The sequence below is a fragment of the Leucoraja erinacea genome, chromosome 35, assembly GCF_028641065.1.
Source record: "Leucoraja erinacea ecotype New England chromosome 35, Leri_hhj_1, whole genome shotgun sequence".
Taxonomy (NCBI): domain Eukaryota; kingdom Metazoa; phylum Chordata; class Chondrichthyes; order Rajiformes; family Rajidae; genus Leucoraja; species Leucoraja erinaceus.
This window is the reverse complement of record NC_073411.1, coordinates 2,804,917-2,818,677: the sequence shown is the minus strand read 5'-3', so window position 1 is coordinate 2,818,677 and position 13,761 is coordinate 2,804,917. Positions and strand designations below refer to the sequence as shown.

The 13,761-nt window shown below is 43.1% G+C and overlaps 2 protein-coding genes across 3 annotated transcripts in view; one reads left to right on the top strand and one right to left on the bottom strand.

The window, feature by feature from the left end:
* zgc:152830 (uncharacterized protein LOC767682 homolog) overlaps nucleotides 1-10,113 on the bottom strand; it is a 42,925-nt gene extending 32,812 nt beyond the window's left edge. Inside the window, exons 1-2 of the mRNA XM_055662028.1 lie at nucleotides 10,006-10,113; nucleotides 805-846 (exon numbers count right to left, since the gene is read on the bottom strand). Of these exons, the coding sequence (XP_055518003.1) occupies nucleotides 805-846; nucleotides 10,006-10,031 (68 nt within the window). The 5' untranslated portion in view covers nucleotides 10,032-10,113. The remainder of the gene's footprint in view (nucleotides 1-804; nucleotides 847-10,005) is intronic.
* A 109-nt stretch (nucleotides 10,114-10,222) lies between these two features.
* Nucleotides 10,223-13,761, top strand: part of fahd2a (fumarylacetoacetate hydrolase domain containing 2A) — a 42,696-nt gene continuing 39,157 nt past the window's right edge. The window contains exon 1 of one of the 2 annotated variants that reach the window (XM_055662027.1): nucleotides 10,223-10,339. Coding sequence is in view for 1 of the 2 variants with exons in the window: in XM_055662026.1 (XP_055518001.1) it covers nucleotides 10,308-10,339 (32 nt within the window). In the remaining variant the exon portion in view is untranslated. The remainder of the gene's footprint in view (nucleotides 10,340-13,761) is intronic. The other variant, XM_055662026.1, reaches the window with a different exon arrangement.

The following is a 13,761-nucleotide window of genomic DNA, read 5'->3' as shown; positions in this document are numbered from 1 at the left end:
ACAAATTTAACGAGCTTGTTCAACCTTTAGTAAGCTGAACTTGTAGTTAAGAAGCAGGGCAAATATCAGGTAAGCACTTGTCAGTAATTCAAAAAAACATCCACAATTTAGAAACGAAAACCAGTACCACTTTAAAGTCCAAGCACAAAGTACCAAATAATTTCTTAATAATAATACAAAAACATCCAAAAATTAGACTTAACATAGAAACATAGAAATTAGGTGCAGGAGTAGGCCATTCCATTCGGCCCTTCGAGCCTGCACCCCCATTCAATATGATCATGGCTGATCATCCAACTCAGTATCCCGTACCTGCCTTCTCTCCATACCCCCTGATCCCCTTAGCCACAAGGGCCACATCTAACTCCCTCTTAAATATAGCCAATGAACTGGCCTCAACTACCCTCTGTGGCAGAGAGTTCCAGAGATTCTCCACTCTCTGTGTGAAATTTATTTTAAAAAAATATATATATAAACCAACATTACAACCAACAGATGTGCACAATATTTTTCTCGATACTTAACAGCATACACTAGCGTCTCATTTTAGCATTGTCTCCCCTCTTGGGGAAACATTCATAACCAACATTCAACACCTAAAATTCTGCTACATTTAAAGATAACCTAATCCCATTTATATTTTACCAGTTTCATCGATAATCTCAAGCATTTATATTTTAATTGAAAGAAAGCGCCAAGAGAATGTAGCAATATTATTAAAATAATTGATAATTTAGCTTAAAGTTTTTTTGAATAATTCTTAAGTACAATTAGGACAAAGACCATTAGAAAAATTATACTCACAGGTTGGTTTGCAATTGAGTTGTGAAGATAATTTCTGGAACCCTGCAAGATAAATTAGTGTAGATTTGAAAATAAATACTTATTTCAAAGATTATGTACCTGCCCAAAGCTGACCAAAATGTTCAAGTCTTCAAATTTTAATTTCCCCAATTCAGGTAAATGAGTACAAGGATGTTCTTTTAGGAAGGAGATGAGGAGAAATGGAGGATGGTGAATCTGTGGAATTCTTTGCTACAGAAGGTTGTGGAGGCCAAGTCCGTGGATAATTTTATGGCAGAGATAGGTAGATTCTTGATTAGTACAGGTGTCAGGGGTTACGGGGAGAAGGCAGGAGAATGGGGTTAGGAGGGAGAGATAGATCATCCATGGTTGAATGGTGGAATAGACTTGATGGGCCGAACGGCCTAATTCTACTCCTGTCACTTGTGACCTTATGACATATCTATTTTGGGCAGCACAGTGGCATAGCGACTGCCTTCCAGCACCAGAGACCCGGGTTCAATCCTGACTATGGAAGCTTGTTTGTTACGGAGTTTGTACGGTCTCCCCGTGACCTACATGGGTTTTCTCCGAGATCTTTGTTTTCATCACACACGTTAATTGGATTGGTATAAATGTAAAATTGTCCCAAGATAGTGTGGAAACAGGCCCTTCGGCCCACCGAGTCCACACCGACCAGCGATCCTTGCACATTAACACTATCCTACACACACTAGAGACAATTTACACATACACCAAGCTAATTAACCTACAAACCTGTACGTCTTCGGAGTGTGGGAGGAAAACAAAGATCTCAGAAAACCCACGCAAGTCACGGGGAGAAGGTACAAACTCCGAACAGACAGCACCCGTAGTCAGGATTGAACCAGGGTCTCCATCGCTGCAAACGCTGTAAGGCAGCAACTCTACCGCTGCACCACCATGGCCGCCCGCAGCATGTAGGGTAGTGTTAATGTGCGGGATCGCTGGTTGGTGCGGACTCGATAGGCCAAAGGGCATGTTTTCGCTCTGTATTTCTTAATTAAACTAAACCGCCGATAGATTTCTCCAGTCTCTCCATCCACATTGTTTGCTCTGTATTTTTATTTCTATATTGCACTATTACTACGGACTGACACTAAACTGCATTTCGTTGTACCCATACTTGTATTTGTGCAATGACATTAAAGTTGAATTGAATTGAACAGCATAAAGCAGCAATACTATTGCTTTTACTTCATTTAACATTATGAAAGTGACAATGTGTTCATTTAATATCAAGGTATTACTCTAAATTAGATTTGTTTTCACTCTCAACTGGTCTGTCTCCACAACAGCATTTTGAGGTATAGAGTACCATAAGTGTACTCACATAGCATGTGCTACAAATTAGCTGGCACAAGGAAGCAGCAGCAGAAGCCATATTGCATCTTATGACTGCACCACAAAGTCATGGCTGAGCTTTTACCACAGCATCATTTCTCTAAATAATCTCCATACCCTTTGTCCAAAAAATTAACAGAAGTTGCGTTTTGAATATACCCTGCCTCTGCTTCCATTGCACTCTTGAGTAGACAATACCAAGGCTCATTAGCCTCTGTGTTAAATGATTTCTTTTTCTGTCCTGAATAACTAACCCTTTGAAGCTAACTTTTGCCTAGCCCAAGCTAACATTTGACTCTGTACTGGATAATTTTGTACATGTCAACCAGTTTGTATGAAATTTAATAGAATTGTAGCTGATCGACTTCAATCGGCTTCCTACTGTAATCTTGTGTCCAAAACAAATTGATCACCACCCTGAATGTACACCATAATCTCCGCCATCCACATCCTAGCAGTTTCTACTTCCCAAGAATTCCCAACATCTCACGGAATCCAAAAAACCCCAATCAATTCTAACTAGATGGCTCCTTATCCAAAACCCAGTTCTAAATTCTCCTGCCTGAGGAAGAATTTGTCATGACCATTGGGAAACTTGAATTAAAAAAAAAATCCAAACCCCAGCAAATATACTGTCGGCACTTCCTAATTAATGATCAAAGGTCCTATGTAGTCAAGATAAGATTCTTATCCGTTAATCCCTTTAAGGGCAACCTATCATCTCCTTTTTCAACTCCAGCATAATTTTGTTTCACATCACACATTTCTGTCAAAGATTTTATCCTGTCACTCAGTATTTGAATAAAAGTTTGTTATTTGCTTCTTAGAAATAAGTGACCAAATAGATCTTAAGACAAACAATTTAATGATAACTTTTATTGATGCCATAATTAGATTTGATAGTTATCTGCCACAATTTTCCTCACTGGTTATTATTTTGTGACCATGACATTCATCTCACTGCTTGCTTTTGCTTTTAAGTTTTTCAGTTACAAAAACAATTTGAATGAATAAAAGTAAACTGCATATACAAGATATTAAATAACAATATGAATGAAGAACAAAGTGGCAGATAAATCAACGTCATCTGAAGATAGCATCGTTAAAAGTTACCATGAAATTGTTAGCTTGTCATTTTAACAACTAATTGGTCACTTCTTCTTCTTGCGAATGTAACATAAACCAAAAGAATTGTCACTAATGGTCACTAATTTTGGTGAAGTAAATGGCAAACATTTTATTCAAATAAGAGACTGAAGAAAGACTTTGAAAGGAAGGTCTAAGTGTATGTGAAACAAAGTTAACCTACAATTGGAAAAGCAAGTAGTATGACAAGGTACATTGTTTTTTACAGTGCAGTAATTTAAAACCTAAATACTGCATCCAAATGCCTGAAAATATATGCACAGACAATATGAACTTACAAGCTGGCAAAGGGGCACAACAAAATTAAGTCTGCAGACAAGACTGGAGATTTAATTGCACCATTCCCAGGGCTCGAAATTAACGGTTGCCCAGGTGCCACAGACCACTCAAAGCGCCGCCGGGCAACCTAAACACCGAGCCATTTTGCCTGGCTTGGCAACCAGAAGATAGACACAAAAAACTGGAGTAACTCCGCGGGTCAGGCAGCATCTCAAGAGAATAGGAACGCAACATTTTGTGTCGACGGTGACGGCTGTATTGCGCGGGAGATACTAGATGCGGGGTGACGAAGGGTCGGAGCGAATGACGGGCCCCGAACAGCGGCTCCATCTCCTCCTCCTCGCCTGCCCTGATAAGGGCCGCTGCCTGCAAACCCGCTAATGTCGATAACTACATTAAAAAAAAAACCTCCGGCACGCCGAGACCGGGAGGAGGGAGGGAGGGGGAGGCCTCGGCGTACGGGAGGGTTTTTTTTAAGCGGTTATCGACGTTAGCGGGTTTGCAAGCAGGAGGAGGAGGAGATGGAGCCGCTGTGCGGGACCCGTCATTCGCCCCGACACTTCTGAAGCAGCAGCACCAAAGATACTATAGCTATAGGATGTTTGAGCTACACCGCTCAGTCCTGCACCTTGGCTGGCGGAGGAGGGAGGCGGTGGGGAGGAGTTCCCAACGGCCAAGGCAGCGGGGCGATGTTGTCCTAGGAGCGCTGACCTTCCTTCCTCCCCACCTCGCCCCCCCTTCTCTCTCTCTCTCTCTCTGTCTCTCTTGTACGCCCCCTCCACCCCTTATCCTGGGACCCCTCCTCACCATCCCGCACTGATCCCCATTTCCGCCTCTATTCAGTCCTCACTGACATCCCCCATGCTCTCCCCTCACAATTTTACCTACTCCAACCAACACGTACTAATTCACCTTCCTCAATCCATCCATTCTGCACCGACTGCCATCTAATCTCCCCCCCCCCACCATCTACCCACCCCGCACTGATTACACACACCCCCCTCCCTGACCCTATTGTCCTGGAAATGTCTTCAGAGCGAACATTGACTATGTTTGATAACGGAATGCAACCAAATGTGTTTTAATTCCCAATGTTATTATTTGTTTTAATCCCTAAAGATGGATTAATTAAATTGTGAACACGTGAAACATTAAAACCGCAGTGTTCGATTGTCACTGCTACCGTTGACACGTTATTACAGAATTAATTTTAACGACAAATCAATGCTCTTAATATGGAGTATCAGTACTGTAGTTATTTAATGAGCAACATTCACAACTATACGTACGCATATATGTTACCAAGGTCCAGGATTTATTGACACAAGTTGCTCATACGCTGAATAATCCAACCACATTTTTGTTTGGAAGTGGAAAGAACTAATAGAAATTGCATTAATTGCAATGTGTAAAAAGAGTTGAGATACCGTCTTAAAATTTCACTGCATGTCATTGTGGGATATATCATGTCTTGATTGGTGAATGTTTAGTTTGTGACTTTATTTGAAGCAGAAATAATATGTGAATGCTGTATTTGAAGCAGAAATAATATGTGAATATGTGAGTATAATTCCGACTGGTAACCACGCACTTCGTCCAAGCACAGTATCGCACGCGTCATGCAAGCCATCTTAAATGACCACCTAAACTGTTATATAGCAATCTAAAAAGCTGCCAAGGTTGCCTGGCTGGCAACAGGGGGAAAAAGTCAAGTGAGAGCCCTGATTTCTAGGAGGTCTACTATCAACCTTGGACCCAACCTTATAATTTAAGGCAATAGTATCTTACTCTCTGGTGTCAGCAAAACTCAACCTTAGATCATAGCTTCCCATCATTTGTAAATTGGCAATTAATTGGCATAATCATCCAACACATCACAGTGAGCAGCACAGTGCAATTTGTGTTGTGTTAAATCGTGACAATTAATCAATTACGGGGTTGCTGCTCAAGACAGAAGAAAGCCAGACTTACAAGTGCGCAGGAGCTATCACACCCCATCGTAATTTTACATAGATCACTACTGATCTATTTTCACATCAGCAAGCATAATTTCAGCATATCTTGGAATGTTAGGAAATGTTAGTGATAAGCATAATTTCAGCATATCTTGGAATGTTAGGAAATGTTAGTGATAAGCATAATTTCAGCATATCTTGGAATGTTAGGAAATGTTAGTGATAAGCATGCTTATCACTAACATTTCCTAACATTACAAGATATGCTGAAATTATGCTTGCTGATGTGAAAATAGATCAGTGGTGATCTATGTAAAATTACGATGGGGTGTGATAGCTCCTGCGCACTTGTAAGTCTGGCTTTCTTCTGTCTTGAGCAGCAACCCCGTAATTGATTAATCTTCAAAGAATAGTGATTATCTTCAAAGAATAGCGCATGTCAAGGTCCAATGACACTTTATTATGGTTATCAACACTCAGGATGGAGACTACCAAAGTCCGAGAAGCACAAGATTTATAACAGTAAGAGTTTACACTCCTTCGGGGAGTGGCATGAGGGGAGTTTGTGCAAACTCCACATACACACACAGCGATTAAACCCTGGTCACTGGAGCTGCCAAGCTACTGCATCAACTGCCGTGTCACACAGATCATTTGGGACAATAGATTTGGATTGGTTTGTCCAACCAGTCGTAGAACCCTAAAATTGAATTGTATTGATATGTGAGAGATATGAATTTGTAGGATTCTGGAAAAAGGGGGAAGGAACAATAGGACTACTCTAATAGCAGGCACTGTTAAAATAATGGCTTCTGTATATCATGACGATTTTATGCTTAATGGGGGTCATAAACATATTACCCACAACTGCTTAGCCTTGTATTACTCTTATATTATTCTACTAGACTAAGTGGGACCCGTTGGGTCCCAGCATCACACGGGAGGGCTGGTCACCAACGCAATATTCCACCTCTCCACCAATTCCAATATTGTTCGCCAGTGGGGGGGGCGGGGGGGGGGGGGGCTTTCTGTTGTGCTAGTATGGGTGTTGCGGGCCAAAGGTACTGGTATCCAGAGGTCTAGTATAGACATTGTGGGCCAAATGGATTCTTCGGCTGGCAGCCAAATGTTGCAACGATTTTAAAAGCCAAACAAGGCAAACAATTGGGCAGCAGCCACCTGACAACCTAAATTCATTTTGTGAACACAAACTTTTAAAAAACGGCGAGGCAAACAATTGGCCAGCAGCCACTTTACAGCCGCATCGAGTGGAGTAGACGTGCGTTCAGTGCTATTCGCAGCTCAGAGAGCCGTGACCCCCTCGCTTCCTGGGTCTGGCAGAGACTGAGTGAGGGACTTCCGGGTTTTATAGTCCCTCCCCCCTGTCGCCAGTGGGGGCAGCAGAGAGAATGGCGAATATTTTTAAAAGATTAATATCTCTCTGATTTTTCATCGATGGGAAAAATCCTCCGTTCCCGGAAGTCGGAGGGGGACTCTGAGCGAGGTGGCCAAAAATGACGGCCGTAGGTGGCAGCGTTCTCTCGGAAATCGCAGCACAGTGGGCCAAAAGCGGTCAAGATCAGAATTTTAGTAATATAGATTCATGTATAAACTTCACTGCTTTAATTAGCACAAGAATCATATAAATATGCAATTTAATTTTGCCATTTATATTTACCATTATCAAACTACAAAATTGGTGCTACAAAGCAAGTTTGTATTTTTCTTGTAAATTAAATCCACAAGTTTACTCATATTAGTAAAGCACAGACAATAGACAATAGGTGCTGGAGTAGGCCATTCAGCCCTTCAAATCAGCACCACCATTCACTGTGCTCATGGCTGATCATCCACAATCAGTACCCCGTTCCTGCCTTTTCCCCATATCCCTTGACTCCGCTATCTTTAAGAGCGCTATCTACTTACAGCCGTTAATCATCAACAGAGTTTCAATTCCACAAGCCTTAGATCTCAATTCTTCGAGTTAGGATCATTGACTGGTCCATTTTGTTACCCTCGCCCAGGGAGAATATGGACCAGGCACAGACAAGTGGGATTAGCTCAGTGAAGCAATTTAGTCAGCATGAGTTGAACTGAAGGGCCTGGTTCGGTGTTAATCGCTTTAGTTTATTTTAGAGATACAGCATGGAAACAGACCCTGCAGCCCATGCCATCAATCACCCATTCGCACTAGTTCTATGTTATCTCACTTTCTCATCCACTTCCTACTCACTAGGACCAATTTACAGAAAACTGTTAATGTACAAAGCCACACATCTTTAAAAAGAGGAAGGAAACCGGTACATCTACAGGAAACCCACATGGTCACAAGGAGAATAAACAAATAACATTTAGATAAATCTTTCAACAGAAAGGGTGTGCGTAGGGGGATTTGAATATTTTTATTTCCACCCGAAGGGTGGTTGAAACCTGGATATCATAGCACGAGGTAGTGGAGAAGGCTGGGACCATCAAATATTTAAGCAGTTTTTGCAAATAGCACTTGAAACTTTATGGCATGGAATGCTGCAAACCAATAACTGAAAAATAGAATATAAGTAATTGAGCAAAATGCAAACTGCTGGACCAACTCAGCAGGTCAGGCAACATTAGTGGAAGGCTGGGATACTGTGGATATGGAGAGGATGTTTCCCCTGTGTGAAGAGTTTAGGACCGGAGGTCATCACCTCAGAAAAAAAAGGATGTTCGTTGAGGAAGGAGATGGAGGAATTACTTAAATTGGACGGTGATGAATCTGTGGAATTCTTTGCCAAAGAAGGGTGAAGGCAGAGATAGATAGATTCTTGATTATGGGTGTCATGGAGAGACGACAGGAGAAGGGGATTGAGAGGGAGAGATAGATGAACCATGATTGAATGGCTGGAGTAGACTTAACGGGGTAAATGAGCAGACAACAATTTGAGTTGGGACCCTTCTTCAAGATTGTAGTAGTGTTATCTGGCACAAAGAGGCGTGATAGATGGATCCCGTGAGGAGGGATTGATTGGCAATAAGGATCCCAACTCAAAACATCATCCCTCCACAGATTTCCCCCCCTATTTCCTTCGCTCCATAGATGCTGCTGCACCCGTTGAGTTTCTCCAGCTTTTTTGTGTACATCCCTCCACAGATGATGCCCGACTCATTCTTCCATGAGTTTGTTTTTGCTCATCTACCATCTGCAGTCTCTAGTGTGTCTCCATAAATAGGTACTTGATTGGCAGCACATATTTAGTAACCCATAAGTGCAAAGTGAGCACAGCACCTGAAACCTAGGTTTGATGTCTAAATTTTTGCACATTCTCCCTGTGACCTTGTAGGTTTCCTCCCACATCTTAAAGAAGTGCATGTTTGAAGGGTAATTGGCTTCTATAAAAATTGCCCCTTATGTCTAGGGCGTGGATGAGAAAGTGGGATAACATAAAACTAATGTGGTCAGCATGGATGCACTGGGCCAATTTCCATTTTCTTTTTCTCTGGAACTAAAAGTGAAACTAAAAGAAAATGGCTCAACAAAGGCAGGAAACAAAATGTTCAATTAATTTTGATTATGGAGACAGTGAGATAATATCATGCGCAGGAAGGAACGACAGATGTTGGTTTACAGCAAACATACACAAAATGAGGAACTTAGTGGGTCAGACTTCTCAGTCTGAGGAAGGGTTTCAACCAGAATCGTCACCTATTCCTTTTCTTCAGAGATGCTGCCTGACCCAATAAAATCCAACATTTTATGTATATCTTCTGAGACAACATCATTATGTCTCTTCCCTCTTTATAATTGCACGAAATACCCTGGAACACCCCCCACAAATTGTTGGAAGAACTCAGCAAATAAACGACCCGCTGAGCCACTCCGGCACATGTGTTTTGCGCAAGACTTCAAACATCTGCGGTTCAAAATCTCTGCACGAAGTACCCATGTTGAGTACAAACTCCTGTAAAAGTATAGGTGCCCAGTTGGAGAGGGGGTGGGGTGTTGGAAGGAACTGCAAGCGCTGGTTTACACAGAAGATAAGACACAACATACTGGAGTCAGGCAGCACCTCTGGAGAGTAGGATTGGGGCAGACATGTCACTTCTCTCCAGGGATGCTGCCTGTTCCGCTGTGTGACTCCAACATTTGGCATCTATCTGGAGTGTGGTACCTGTGCCACAAGGGAAGGTGGAGCCAAGTCCGTCTGAAGTCACGGTCAGTGAACCCACCCCTCTGGAACATTCTCTCTTTCCCCCCCTCCCCTCAGGTTACATACTGCACATAGGCCGGCTCCACCACTGAATTATAAACTTGAATGCATCGATGGCCACCGGCCGGACAACCCGGCGCCATGGGCCGGTAGCGCCATGGGCCGGTAGCTCACACTCAGCCCGGCGCCATGGGCCGGCTCCTCACACTCAGCCCGGCGCCATGGGCCGGTAGCTCACACTCAGCCCAGCGCCATGGGCCGGGCCGACTCACCTCACACACGCTCCCGCTCCCGCCATCGCCCCTCAAGCCTCTGCCCAAAGATAGCGGACGCCGCCGCTCCGCGTCCTGATTGGCCAACACGCCCCCTCGCTAAACCCCCTCTGATTGGTCAGTCTCACTGCGGGCCCCGCCCCTGCCACGTTCCGATTGGCTGCGACCCTGGTTCGCACCGGATTGGCTGCAGGCCCACAGATTCGCCATTCTGATTGGCCACTGTGGAAGGTGGGCGGGCGTTACAGACGTCCTGTGATTGGCCGACTGCCTACCCCGCCCAGGCGGCCGTCACCGCGTCGATGCGTTTGGTGTTGGGGACAACAGGGCTGAGGTAAAATATGTTTAAACTTGGAGTTATTGGCGTCGAGCTACCTGACAGTATTTACTGACACGGTTTAACTTGCGAACTGAAGAAAATATAAAGCGGTTCACTTTCTGATAACGTTAACTAAGTACCTGGGCCTTTGATAGACACAAAATGTGGTGTCACAGGTTATGGGGAGAAGGCAGGAGAATGGGGTTGGGAGGGAGAGATAGATCAGCCACGATTGAATATTGAATGGTAGAGTAGACTTGATCGATGGGCCTTATGGTCTAATTGTACTATCACTTATGACATGACCTTAAACAGCTGCAGTAACTCAGCAAGACAGGCAACATCTCTGGACATGCTCAGTCTGAAGAAGGGTTTCGACCCGAAACGTCACCCGTTCCTTTTCTCTAGAGATGCTGCCCGTCCCGCTGAGTTACTACAACATTTTGTGTCTATCTTCGGTTTAAACCAGCATCTGCAGTTCCTTCTTACATTTCCTTCCAACACACCAGGGTCTCTGGGCAGCAGGACTCGCCTTCAGCCGAGCGAGCTTCTATTCCTGACTCTGACCTGGTGCTGGATACAAAAAGCTGGAGTAACTCAGCGGGACAAGCAGCATCTCTGGAGAGAAGGAATGTGTAACGTTTCGAGTCTAGACCCTTCTTCAGACTGAACATCTCCAGAGATGCTGCCAGCATTTTGTGTCCATCTTCGGTGAAAACCACCATCTGCGGTTCTTTTCTGCACATCTGACCTGGTGTTTGTCAGCCTGCGACCGCTGTGCCATTGACTGGAGACTGTGTATGCAGCCCAAAGCCCAGTGAAGCTAACTTGGCTATTGATTAAAAACTGTCCCAATTACCAGAAAAAAAGACACCACAAGCACTGGAGTAACTCAGCAGGTCAGGCAGCGTTTCCGTAGAACATGGATGAGCACCATTTTGGGTCAGTACCCTGCTTGAGTTACACCAGTACTCTGTGCCTTTTTGTAAACCAACATCTGCAGTCCCTTGTGTCTCCATCTCATTCCAAGTCTGCGTTTTCCTCACCCAGTACCAAGGGCTCCTTCTCACTATGACAGCAACTTGTATTATGTAGCTTCTTCTAAGACAATATCCAGTACTTTGAGATGAGGGTGACCTGCTTGCACTTATGTATTTTGAGTGGAAGATGCCTCTTTTGAGGTAGGGTGGCCACTGCACACTAGCTACTATATCAATTTGTCAAAGCAAGATCTTAATTGAATGACAAGAAAATCCCAATAAGGTTGGCAACCTAGCACTGCTGGATAGGTTTAGCACACTTACATACGATGTGGCCTGGGTGCATTCTAACCAGGTGCAGTCTCAGTCTAACCACGTACACTCACCAAAACTTTTCCTTAGCCCCCTCACTCTTATCTCTATCTCCTATCTTCAAACTTTCTCTCTTTTAAACTGTAGAAACAACATTTCAGGTTAAGCTACGCAAGGAAATAGAAAAGGGATGACCAAAGGCTTGTTTACAGAAGTAGATGATGCAATGTCAGAAAAGTGGAAAGGGAAAATAAATGTAGAGGGGTTGAGGGACAGATTTCCATACTTTGTCCTTCAGCAGCTGAAATCACACGAACCAGTGGTGGAGCGATTAAATTTGGGATGACTAAGGCCAGAATGGGAGGTGTCGATAGCTCTTTGGGTTATTAGACTGGATAAGATCACAGATAATGAGAGGCACTGCATTAGAGGAATTTGAAAACAAGGGTGAGAATTTTTAAATCTAAGTATTGTTTGACTGAAAGTTAATAAAACTCAACAAATTAGAAATCATGGAATGAATGAGATTGAGATACAGTAAGTCAAAGCCAGTAGAAGGACAAATAAGGGAGGCTGACTAGGAAAACATTACAAGAATCAAGTTTAAGGTAACAAAGGCACAAATTATAGTTTTGACAGGATTATAATCTCACTGACCATTGTTGTACATGCTGCATATGTTGTAAGGCATCTTTCTGACAGAACAAGTTTATTACCTCTACTATATACCCATTGTCTCCCACACATTCTCCCACCCTGTCTCTTGCAAAGACATCAACCCCTGCTCGCAATTTCCAGGGGATTGTCTGCTCCCAAGATGAGGCTCTCCATCCGAGATGCTCTCGTAGCAAATGTGGTTTCCTCCCTGCTGTTGTGGATGGATTTCTCACCTGTGTCTCCTCTGTGTCCCAGAGTTTTGCTCTTGTTCCCCCTTCCCCAGACGGAATAAGCATAGAGTACCTCTCGTCCTTATAGAAACATAGAAAATAGGTGCAGGAGTAGGCCATTCGGCCCTTTGAGCCAGCACCACCATTCAATATAATCATGGCTGATCACCGAAAATCAGTACCCCGTTCTGGTTCCTATTCTGCTGGGGTAGTTTATAGCACAATGGTATGAACAATGAATTCTCCAATTTTAGGTACCCACCCCCCAATGTTTTAAACCCTCTTTCCTGTGCCCCTTCACTCAGTGTGCACCTAATTCTCCCACTAGCTCACATCTCCCTTTCTCCAACCTGTACACTTCCACCTATATCCCAACCTTTGACTTTATATTTCACTGTTTTTTTTCACTCTTCTCTCCTTATCTGACAGACATTTCTCCCTTTTTCATCTCTAACATTTTTCCACCCATCTATCAATGAACTCCACCCCATATCCCTTGTATCCACTTGACAGGGTTTATCCTGCCCCTACCTCTTTTCCAGCTTTCTGTCCTTCCCTCACTACAGTCTGAAGAAGGGTCCCGACTCGAAACGTCTTTTTGCGTTCTCCAGAGATGCTACACCACCCGCTGAGTTACTCTAACACCTTGTGTTCTTCACAAGATTACAATATTTGCAGTTCAATGTGTCTCAACAATAATATTGTATTATTGTAATTGTAATTGTAATTTATTTATTTAGGGGACAGTGCATATTAATAAACATTTACATGTAATACGCAAGATTGTGGCCAGTAGCTAATTTCCATCTTTAGTCCCTCTTGAAAAGAAGGTAAACACCAAAGATCTTTGGTAAACACATCACAACACAATCAATCAATAAGAAAAGAGACAAAACAAAAATCAAAAACAAAACAAAACAAAACAAACAATAAAGTAAAAAAGTAACAATAAAAGAGTACCATAGGATAATTTTAAGGTAGATTATGATTGCAGTTTTGATTTTGCAGTGACCATGTTTTTAGATGTTTGGTAAATGAAGTAAGGGTTGGCAGATCCCGTATGACGCATGGTATCACGTTCCAGGTCTGCGACGCTCGATTTGAAAATACTGACTGCCCAAAGACACTTTTCCTAAACGGGACTATACAATCACCCCTAGAGGCTGCTCTTGTCGACCTATTTGTGTTTATTATAATTATGCACAGCACATGGATACTAATCTTTGCATATCATGTACTAGAACACCCAGATCCTTCT